The sequence below is a fragment of the Mchenga conophoros genome, linkage group LG7 (genome assembly GCF_057382185.1).
Source record: "Mchenga conophoros isolate Kocher_MC1m ecotype Shallow Benthic linkage group LG7, M_conophoros_male_GT1.1, whole genome shotgun sequence".
In the NCBI taxonomy this organism is placed as follows: domain Eukaryota; kingdom Metazoa; phylum Chordata; class Actinopteri; order Cichliformes; family Cichlidae; genus Mchenga; species Mchenga conophoros.
The window spans coordinates 17,506,235-17,517,677 of NC_140532.1; the positions used below are offsets into that span (position 1 = coordinate 17,506,235).

At 37.8% G+C, this 11,443-nt stretch overlaps 1 protein-coding gene across 3 annotated transcripts; it reads left to right on the forward strand.

Annotated features, from left to right (window-relative positions):
* The first annotated feature begins 98 nt into the window (after positions 1 to 98).
* Positions 99 to 7,151, forward strand: LOC146569952 (troponin I, fast skeletal muscle-like). Of its 3 annotated transcripts, none has more exons than XM_085282647.1 (6): positions 99 to 3,780; positions 3,879 to 3,920; positions 4,054 to 4,185; positions 4,407 to 4,496; positions 4,654 to 4,827; positions 5,007 to 7,151. In XM_085282647.1, the coding sequence occupies exons 3-6, from the start codon at positions 4,081 to 4,083 to the stop codon at positions 5,091 to 5,093; spliced, it is 456 nt and encodes a 151-aa protein (XP_085138773.1). In that variant the 5' UTR covers positions 99 to 3,780; positions 3,879 to 3,920; positions 4,054 to 4,080; the 3' UTR covers positions 5,094 to 7,151. The 3 variants fall into 3 exon arrangements, with proteins under 3 accessions (XP_085138773.1, XP_085138774.1, XP_085138772.1); XM_085282648.1 differs by having other exon boundaries at positions 99 to 2,933; positions 3,649 to 3,920; XM_085282646.1 differs by having other exon boundaries at positions 99 to 367; positions 1,636 to 3,920.
* The last annotated feature ends 4,292 nt before the right edge of the window (positions 7,152 to 11,443 follow it).

Below are 11,443 nucleotides of genomic sequence, written 5' to 3' on the forward strand. Positions count from 1 at the left end.
TCAACATGACTTAATGTACACTTGTAAGTAGAAAATACGATACGAGTGCAACAACACTCGTATCGATATTGAACCGTTCGATACAGTGCTTTCGGTTCGGTACGCATATGTATCGAACAATACAACATTTTTTATTTATTTTATCAACTTTTCTTCTGACGATGCTGTCTGTGTTGAGAGCTCAGTGGATCTGCGTTCGACTACTCCGCCTAGGCTGCACTGTCAAGCGCAGATCCACTGAGCGCAACACAAACTAGCATGACAGAAGCTAAGCTCCTTGCAACATGGCGAATTGAACCTCCCCCACCCTCATTCAGATCTGGCCTTTGGAACTATTTTGGTCTTCATGTGAAGTATGACCCTGAAGGTAAGCGCGTCATGGACAAAAGTAAAACAGTATGTCGGATGTGCCACGCAATGCTCAATTACATTGGTGGGAACTACTGCATTAGCGCAGTTAGCTCGTTAACGTGTTGACGCCGTCCAGCCCCACGCACAGGGCGATCAGGGGTAGCTCGTTGATGGAGATTTGCCGTGTTGTTGCGTTAACGTCATTTCAGATTAACACTGACAGCACTAGTGGGAACAAAATGAATATGACTGCACATTTACGCTGACATCATCCTAGTGCAAAGACAAGTGGAAGCAGACAAAAACAACAAGCACGCATGCTACAAACTTTACCAGAGTCATTTAGACAGCCGTTAGCACATGATTCTCCTTATGGGGACCTGATATGTTTAATATGCTGCTGAGAATATAGCCCAGAAGAAGAGTAGTATATCTTTTATTTCGGAAAGAGCCATTTCTCTGTAATAAACTCTCTTTTCCAAAGATGAGTGATTTCTCGATCAGATAGATTTATTATTTTATCCCTTTGTTGTTTCAGCAACATTAAATTTAAATTTGAGTTAAAATATATATTTATAATATTAATAAATGACAAATTAAAAAAGCATGAACATTTTTTTGTATCGAAAAAATATTGAACGGTGACACCAAAGTATCGAACCGAACCGTGAATTTTGTGTATCGTTGCACCCCTACAAATTATGTAATAAATTCTAATATTTGCACATTAAAACTGCACTAAAGAAAATCCAGATTATCTGGATTTTGATTTTTCCTTTCAAAGTGTTTTTAATTGTTTATCGCTATTCCAATATCTGCAGTATGTGTGATGCCAATTAAACAAATGTGCCTGTATAAGTGATTTTGCCTTTTTTTTAAAATAGATTTTCATTTTTTTCCTATTTTTAAATTTTTTGTATTTTTGCCTGGAAAATGGGAAATCGGTGAAGTGAATTACTGACAGGTGTGTGCAAACATACATGGAAATACAGCATATAAGTGAAAGCAGTTTGTACAATTTTAATTGGCTTGAAAGTAGATGTGGTACTGACCAAATATTGACCTTTAATCTTAAACACAACCTGAACACTCTTGGTAATTTCTTTAAGTAGTCTCCAGGAATAGTTTTACAGATTTCTTAAAGGGCATTTAAATCTCTGTTTTCGATGTTGGCTGCCTTTCATTCCACTCTCTGTTAAGATGATCCCAGACTACTTCAACACTGTTGATGTCCAGGCTCTGGGGAGGCCAGCTCGTGACTCCACTGTGTGTTTTTCTATCCAGGTATGCTTTTACTGCATTGGTAGTGTGTTGGGGATCATTGAAATGAAGCGTTGCCTCAAATGCTTTCTACGTGGTATTGCATGGTAGGTAAATCTGATGGTACTTTCCTGTTTTCATGACTCCATCAATTTTTAAAGCTCTCTAACACCACTGCCTTAAATGCGTCCCCAAACCATGACAGAGCCTCCATCGTATTTTACAGATGGCTGTACACACTTATTGGTTTACCTCTCTCCTGACCACCTCTGTACATACTGATGATGATTTGAACCAAAAATTTCAAATGTGGATTCGTGAGAGTTTTCGTTGATTTTCAATCCAGTTCTGGTGCAGTTTGGCCTCAGCCTTTTCTTCCTGTTTCACTTCCTTAAGAATTGCTTTTTGACAGCCACCCTTCAACTGATGCACTTTCTCATGAGACCTCAGTGAACAGCTGATATACCAACTTAAGGGCCAGACGTATCTCTCTGGTCCCGTGTCAGGTCTTTGTCGGATTGTTTTCTATTTCATAAGGACATGACTTTCAGGTACTGTTCATCTACTGTTTTTAAGACTGCCAATCCTTATTTTGTTCTCTACATGTCCAATTTCCTTTTTATTTGTAATGCACACTGCACATCATGCTGGGATTTAACAAGTTTTCAGCTAATACTTTTTGGGAATCACTTTGCTGGTGCAAAAATACTACAACACCTGTGAAATGCGTGCGTTATCTTTTGTAGGTTTTGTAGATTCAACTAAAGAAATGTGAGCAGATCATCTGCTAAGCAGCCTGTCATCTGTAGACACAGCGTTGGTTCATTCCTTGAGTTAATTACCTGGTATATTCTTGAATCATTAATGATTATCAAAGAAATTAACAAACAAACATTCTTCTGAAAATGGCCACGACTGAGAATGAGTGAAAAAGCAGCCAATATTCAAAGAAACACTTTGACAAACAGACCTTCAGAAAGCTCAGAGAACTGCTGCGTAAGACCACTTTTGAAAACATTACAAAAAGATCAGGCTCCTTTAAGCAAAATGCAAAAAAACGAGAGGTGGCTCAAGATAAGCGCACAGTGTAGATTAACAAGTATTCATCAGTGATAATGGCTCAGTGTTGACATATTTCTACTGCTGGGGGATAGAAGTGTAGTGATATGCAATATACTGGCTGTCAGGATAGAGGAGGCTATTTTGGGTTGGCCACTCAGAGAAGGCAATAGGAGTCATTAAATTTGACTTGAGTTTTCTTGCAGTCATTTAAAGACAGAGACTGATCACACCAACTGGGTGTTCTGCAGAGATTAAAAAAGGTATGTTTAATATATGTGTATGAGTGATGGTAGTGTAGGTTAAGGGTTTCTTTTTCTATTATGATGTTATTACTGACAGGTGCCTTATTAGATTATGACACACACAAAGCTATCATGAAAAAATGTATAAGAAATATAGTATTTTCACAAGTTCAATATTTATAAGAATACTGGCCACATTTATATCTAATCTTGGGTCACATCAATGTGTTTAAACTAATTTAAGTAATTTCGATGTTAATGTGTCTTTTATTCATTTGTAGCAGCTATATACATTTTCTACAAAAATCCATCTTTGTAGATCTATCATTTTAAAAATTAAATTAAACTGATTAAAAGATTTATATTTTTATTCTGATCTGGGTTTTATCAAACGGGACTAAAAAAGGAATATCATTCAAAGTATCTGTGACCCTCAAGCATGCAGTGTTGGCAATTTAAAACTTTTAACTTTCATAACATTTATATTTAAAAAAAAAAAAGCAGTCCAAGGTCTGGATTACTTTGACTTGTCTCGGTAAAAAGATGTGACAGCATGCGAAGAAGTATAAAAAACAGGCTAGTGAAAATAGTTTACAAAATTGAACCATAGCCTAGAAGCTTGTTAAAACGTTATAATACTGTGATCATGCATTCATACGCTGCTAATAATGCTTCTCTTACAACCTTTTTACCAAAAGTAGATTTTCTCACTTCAGTATTAATTATTTTACAGACAAAAGTCAACCATGGCTGAAGCGTAAGTGACATTTTTTTCCACAGGCATTTAAAAAATATTTTTAACATGTAGAAACAAACTCTTGTTATTTCTTATCCTTTTCCACACCATCATACCCACCACAGATCTGTGAGTTCTTCTAAGTTCTTAACATCTCCAAAGAAGTTAAACAGTTGTTTAACATTATTATTTGAAAAAATGTATTTTTGTCTACTTTTTATTTGTAGAGAAAATCAAAGATTTCTGCAGCCCGCAGACTTGCCCTTAAGGTATTTTCTTCTTTGTTTTTACTAAAACAGATGAAATATGCATAGCAAAACTAGAAAGCTGTTCATTCAGGAGTCCATATTAGTTATTTATTATCAGTTATTTGAGTCATTACGTGCATTTTCTACAACTTAGACCAAGCTGCTGAAAACAGCAACTGTGATGTTGGAGGATGAAAAGGAGCAAAAGAAGCTGAAGAGAGAGACGACTTTGAGGGAGAGAGTCCCTCCACTTCAGCTGTCTGGTTCGTCTCTGCAGGACCTTCAGGTATGTGCAGGTCACTGCAGAAGCATCACTGAAATAACACAGTGGAAATGCCCCACACATAAGTAACTCTCTAATGTGTACAGATGCCATGCATATACACCATTTTCATGTGTGCTGTTTTCTCCATCTTATTTTTGGTAATTTATGACACTGGAATGAGCAGGAATCTTTTTTGCTCATGCTCTTCTGTTTAACAATTTGATATTGTTCTGTTTATGTAGGCTCTGTGCAAAGAACTGCACCAAAAGATTGATGTGGTAGACGAAGAACGGTATGATAGTGAAGTGAAAGTTGCCAAAAACAACAAGGAGGTTTTTCATTCTTTATGACCTTCAGAAATGGCTTTCTTAACATTACATGTTTTACTTGTCCTTTTTTGTCATTATATCTCAAATGTTATCATTATTTAGAAACAGGTTCTGCACAACAGCATAGTTCATTCTTATCATTTTAATGTGTTTCCTGCAGATTGAAAATCTTTCTCAAAAAGTCTTTGACTTAAAAGGAAAGATGAAGCGGCCTGCTCTCAAGAGGGTGAAGATCTCAGCTGACGCCATGTTGGGTGCTCTGCTGGGATCCAAGGTCAAAGAGTCTGTGGACTTTAAGGCAAACCTGAAGACAGTGAAGAAAGAGGAGGAGAAGGTAAGTGCCACAGTCAGTGTGTTAAGATCACTTCAGGTAACTTGACCCCTTGGCTTAAAGTGTTTAATCTGAAATAATGGTTACATTCGAGTTACAACAAGTTGATAGTATTGCTCAAATGATTTCAGGGTTATTTTAGGGAAACATTTCACTAAGAATTATTTTCTTCCTGTGAACAGAAAGAGGAGGTGACTGATTGGCGTAAGAATGTGGAGGCCATGTCTGGTATGGAGGGCAGGAAGAAGCTGTTTGATGCCGGACAATAGATTCACGTTTTGGACAGCACTTAAAATAAAATCTTAATGTCACGGTGCACAATGAGTAACTACAAAGTGTATGTTTTAGTGTCAGTGTGTTAAAAGACTTGCAAAAATATTAATTGGAGTGAAAAAGTATGTTTTACAAATACACAAATTGCACTTTGTTGAAGTTTTATCTGGTTTGTATGTTCACCACAGTCAGAAAACAGCAGATTTTGCTTTTATTCTTTATCTTAAAATCTCTGTAAAATACTATCATCATCATAATAACAACAACAATAATTATAATAACAATAAACTTCTGATGCAGAAACCTGCCACTGTACTTTTTCTTTTACATCTTTTACGTACTTTTTTTTAAAGCCACAGAAGTTGTTATAGCACATACCGTTGCCACACATCAGCACCTGCAGAGTTGGGGGGAAAAGAGTCTGTTAACTGAGTGAGAAATTGGAGTAAAGCTCTTTTCATTCCGATTTTTAACTATTTCATTCAAATATTACAAAAAAAAATGATTTGCAAGATGAAAAAACACACAGGGTTGCAATTTTCCCTAACTCGACAGAAATTTAATGTAGCAAATGCAGTACGATTGTAGATTAGGTGGTGCACGATGGCAAAGACACATAAAACATATTAAATAAAAACTCAAAGAGACAGTGGGAGGATTATTATTATAAACCTCAATAAAAAATCTAACAAAAAGGTCGTTTTAATTCTCACTTTCTACAACTAATGCACTGAGAACCTAAAATGAGGACAGGGAAATTTTGTGATTATGGAAAGTAAATAAACATTTTAAGTGTGGTGAAGATCGCAGCAATTCATGCGACCAGCACACTGTCTGCTAGCCTGATATGCACATCATTAGAAAGTGGAAGTAAATGTAAATGTAGAGGTTTTTATTCTGGTCGGCCAGGCAAAGAGAGTTTACGGAAAATATCCCACTGATCACATTATATGAAGTGCAGGATGAAGGATTTTGGAGCTTTTTCTGTGCTAAGGACCACTTTGAACTTTAGTGTACCACTCTCAACGTTACTGTACCACTAAATCAGTGAGATACTACTTCAAAACAAATATTAAGAGTCTAAATATAGCATTTAACTATCTCAGACTTGCACTTCAGCATTCTTATTTAATTGTTTGCTGTCTACCAATCCTTGTGTGAGGATGTGAGTTGCAGCCTTTTGAGTGAACATAACTCCCGGTTACAACACTGATGCAAACTGAACTCTACACTGGCTCAGTTTACCACCAGCCCTGACGAGCACCTGTCCTCATTTCTCTATTCCCCTAAATAACGCAGGACAAACCTTTGGTGTTGTTCTAACTCCAAGCTGTTCCTGTAATGTGCTATCACAACTTGCAGATGATGTGCACTAAATATACTATTTCTGACTTTTTGCAATGAGATTTTAAAACCCTAATAAAGCAATTGTGATGTGTATCAGCTGTGCCCACTAGAAACTACGCTGTAGGAAAGTATTTTCGATAGTGGCACTATAGATGGACACGTTAGTTTGATAAATAAAGCTGCAGAGCAAATACATGACAACACTCTTAGTTGATTTCTCCCTGCTGTTTGACTTCTTAACAGCTGGATCTGATCTGACTCTGGTATAATGTGAATGTGACTGACCTGACATAAGTTTAATAACTTCTTTAAATACTTCCTGTCACATCCACTAACAGGTGGACACCCAAAATTCTGAGCCAAGAAATTAAGTTTAACTGTCTTCTATTCGAAAATTGTAGTGATGCATTGCACAACATTAAATTCTTCTCTTGGTGAACAAACAGTAGCAGCAGCACAGGCAAGACTCTATTTTAGACACTCGTTCAGTAGTTAGTCGTTAGTACAACACTATAAAATGGATTGACTGCCTGTCAAATAGTCATTAGTGCTTGTCTGTCATACTCACTGACTCATGCATGCAGTTTTGAGGTGCATCTAAGCGAACTGTCTGGCATCATAGGGACAGATTCCTGATCAATATCCAGTGCAGTGGATACACAGTTATTGCTACTACTGTCACTAACATAGAGCACTGTCTTGTCCTTTCATAATGTTATCCACTAAGAGCAAATTAAACACTGTTGTCTTCCATGTATGCCTATCCACCTCTATATTACAACAGAGAAACTGAAAAATAAAAAGCTTTGAGTAAAATGCTCAAATTCATTGATCTGCTTTAACAGGACAATTAATGTGTGGGGTGGGTATATAAACATCATATCACCAATACTCAGCATACAGCCCAGCTGTGCTAAACATGCAGAGAATTTACTATATTTGCATCCGTCCCAGCATCACATTTGTAAATATTGTTTACAATATTTAAACATAATAACATAATATATGTGTATAGTATCCTGTAATGTGAGAAAAGTCATGTTGCGTGTAAGAATCATATATAAGAATTATATTTAATATTTTAAATAAGAAATGCATCACTCTTGATGCATTTTCCCCCCATTCAGATTATATTGTGTTAGCAGGGGGAAAGTGATCAACTGAAGAGGAGAGAGAAGCTGCTCTGACAGAGTTCCTCCTCCAAATCCGTCTGGTAAAACTCTGTTGAACTGCAGAGCTCCTTCAGTGACAGACTGCTGCATCCTAGATGCATGAAGGAGCGTTTCCACAGGTCCTTCCTCCCTGAGCTGTCAGACTACAATCAAAACTGCTCCCAACAAACATAGATGTTTACATCAGCGCTGTAACAACTTCTGCTGTTATAACTTGCACATTACTTTTCTCAGTTTACATATACACTAACTTATTGGAAGTTACATGCCTACTTTTTAATGCACAGGTACAATACACAATCTGTACTTTTCTGATTATTCTAAATATTGTTAACTGTTACGCCCCACTTAAAAACGAAGTGCTGACTGGGGTGAGGGGTAACACAAAGTGAAAGAGAAAACATGAACTACTGGAGAATAGATGTCATTGAACTTGATTTATTGCCCAAAACTACTACAGTAAAAATAAACACAGGGAAGCTCTTTTCTTCAGGGTCTCCAAGGCCAAAACAACAAACAAAACCCCCCTTTTAGCTAAAAATCAAACCAAGGGCCCGTTCTTCGTACGTCGCTTACTACATCCAAGATCAAATGACACATCCAAGACCAAATCATCGCGCTAACCGTGAGCTCGCTATTCCGGTTCTCCGAACACACCTGCTGTTGACGATTAGTACAGCTGGATGAAGTAATGTGAGATCACTGGGTGTCGTAAAAGGGGCTACGCATCGATAGTAGAAACATTGATCGGCAACCCTCTGATTGGTCGGCGAAAATGTCGAAGGAGCGCGCTCGGTATTTTTCGGCAGCAGAGCAAGAACTCTTGAGTGAGGGATTTCAGGAGTTTCAGAGTTTAATTAAAACGCAAGGGAACACTGCAAAGGCTGCAAAAGCAAGGAGAGAGGGCTGGCAGAAAGTTGCTGACAAATTAAACTCGTAAGTAATTTAATAATAACAATAATAATGGAGTGGATTTATATAGCGCTTTTCAAGGCACCCAAAGCGCATGACAATGCCACTATTCAGTCACTCTCACATTCACACACTGGTGGAGGCAGCTACGGTTGTAGCCACAGCTGCCCTGGGGCAGACTGACAGAAGCGAGGCTGCCATATCGCACCATCGGCCCCTCTGGCCAACACCAGTAGGCGGTAGGGTAGATTTATCATATCACACCATATTATCCAATATTATATTACATTATATTATATTATAATATGTTATATTATATCCCCTTTCACATTAGAGCCACAACAGGACCCACTAGAACATGGGAACAAGTAAAAGTGAAATATGAGAATATGCTACAGAATGGTAATATTTATCACTTATATTGCTTTTCGTCTCTTGGAAAGAGACCCTGGAATAATCTGTTTGTTTGTTCATAACAGCAACCAAGAAAAGGGCAGAGCAAAAAAAGACAGGTGGTGGTCCTGCACCCCCTCGTCAACAAGTTGGTTAAGTAAATAATATCCTCACGGGAAAATCGATATCTCTCAATTAGCACACTGTCGCGTTGAGCTAAAGGATCCTGTCTGTCCGGGCTTTGGAGCGTGATGTCACGGGGGTGGGCGTGGAAAGGATTTTGGCCCGATCCGCCATTTTGGGGGTCTAAGTAAGGAGCGAAAGCATAGCCATGGTTCGTACTTGCTCGCGTAAACGGACAGGACATGGCTGCGACAGGCTTCCCAAATCCACCTTCGCTTTTATAGCCGTGGTCTCTCATCTTGATTACACGAAGTAATTTACAGTTACTACTCTGAAATATGACTTACATCTGTAATAATCACATACATGTAATAGAATGTTAATAGTACATTTCCCTTTTTTAGGAAATGACCTGTATGTATCTGTGTGAAATCAATAAAAGGATCAAGTGCTGCATTATCTTTGGTTACATTGATGTTATTTATTTATGGTGAAACAGTGGTGGAATATCGCTGTTGCTTTCTTATAAATGAAGCGGACATACCTGCGTGGCCGCGATCTAATCCTGTTTACATAAAGTGAACCTGCTCCCGAGCAGGTTTACGCTTACGGCTCTGTTGCTATGACAGCAAGTCCCGGATGAACTTCGGGGAACCGAACGATCCAAGATCACGCGAAATCGTCAACAATCAAATCCAGCTAACGTACTTAGCGAGGTACGAAGAACGGGCCCCAAGTACTCTCTAACCAAAACAAAATACAATGGCTGAGCTCCCTGTCTAACCAAAAACAGGAGAAAACAGTTGAAACAAAAATGGCAATAAGGGCACACCTTTGCGTACAATAAAAGAAAGAAAACCAAAGTTTCACAGAGTTTAAGTTCTCACTCACACACACACACACACACACACACACACACACACACACACACACACACACACACACACACACACACACACACACACACAAAGGCCCGCTGCCCAAAACACTATAGCTCACAGCTCTGGCAAAAATGGGGGAAGTGGCAGGGGTGTGGCAGTTTAGGATGGCAGACTATATGCCGTGGCTGACGAGCTGGAACACACCTCAGCTGTGGCTCATGAGGCAGACCTGCAACACAAGAAAAGGAGAAAAAAAACTTCTACAGAGGGAGAGCCACTAGAGGTCAGCGACCGTAACATTAACTATTTAAACATCTTTCAGTATCCTGCTCTGTTTGCACACTACAACCTGGGTTTTCCACTTATCTGTACTCTAATTTGTATAACTGTACAGTACTCTGCTTTGGTAACTATTGTCCAAGATGTAAAATATGTAAAAATTGTGTTTCTGTTCTGTGTCCTGTTCTGTTTGTATATGTGCTTTTTTGCTGCTAATACAACCAAATTTCCCCTTGTGGGACAATTAAAGAATTATTCTATTCTATTTATATAGTCCATAGGTAAATAAATAAAAAAAAAATTTAAATGTCAAAAAGGAGAATAGACAGAAAAGGGTTTTTCGAAATGTTTTAAAGGTTACTGTAAAATTACTCTGTTATGAAGGCAAAATTAATAAATGCTACCTCCAAGTGGCAGCACGGCTCTAACAACTTAACCACATATAATAGAAGCATAAAGCCCCTTTTTGAAAACTTGGTCCTGACTTCATAGGTTCCAGTATGACTTAATATACAGCAATATTCCCTATATTCACCTTCCTTGAATTCTGGTTTAAGTCTTCATTGTGGTCTTATTCCCGAGGGAAATAAAAGCAGCCAAAAATAGTGCTTTGAAAGAGGTGAGACTGAAACAAAATTGTAATACTGCAGGTTTACAGCCTGCAGTTAAACAATATGAAACAACAGATTCTGTGAAATTGGTATTAGCTAATGATTCAGAAAATTCTGCAAATGTATAATCCTGAGCAAATGCTTTCATGTGTGACATAAAATATCTTTGCCGTTCCAACTATTCTCTCCCAGACTTTGGAATAGCACCGTACAGTGTCTCTATTTATTTTGGCCTCTGTACTTTTAAAAATTGTGGTGTGCAAGATCAACAGAAAGCTGGGAGCTAATTGGAAACAATTTGGCTGTGAGATTGTGGCCTTTATCTCAGTAACCCATGGGAATTTTAAATGTGACTCAAAGGTTGCATTATTCAGCTGGTTTAAATCAAGACAAAACACATCTGTAAATTATGGACATCTTATTAGTTTGGAGCCAAACAGCTATTATTCTGATATAATGACACTCAAAATAACAGACATTGTAGACTCTAAATTATAGTTGGAACAATAATAAATTGGTTACATGTCAAAAATGGGGTGTTGGTCAATCGTGAGGTTGAATGCCAGTAAAAGAGATATTATTTCCTAACCACAAATTAATCTGTTAAAGTAACAATTAAAATAATTTT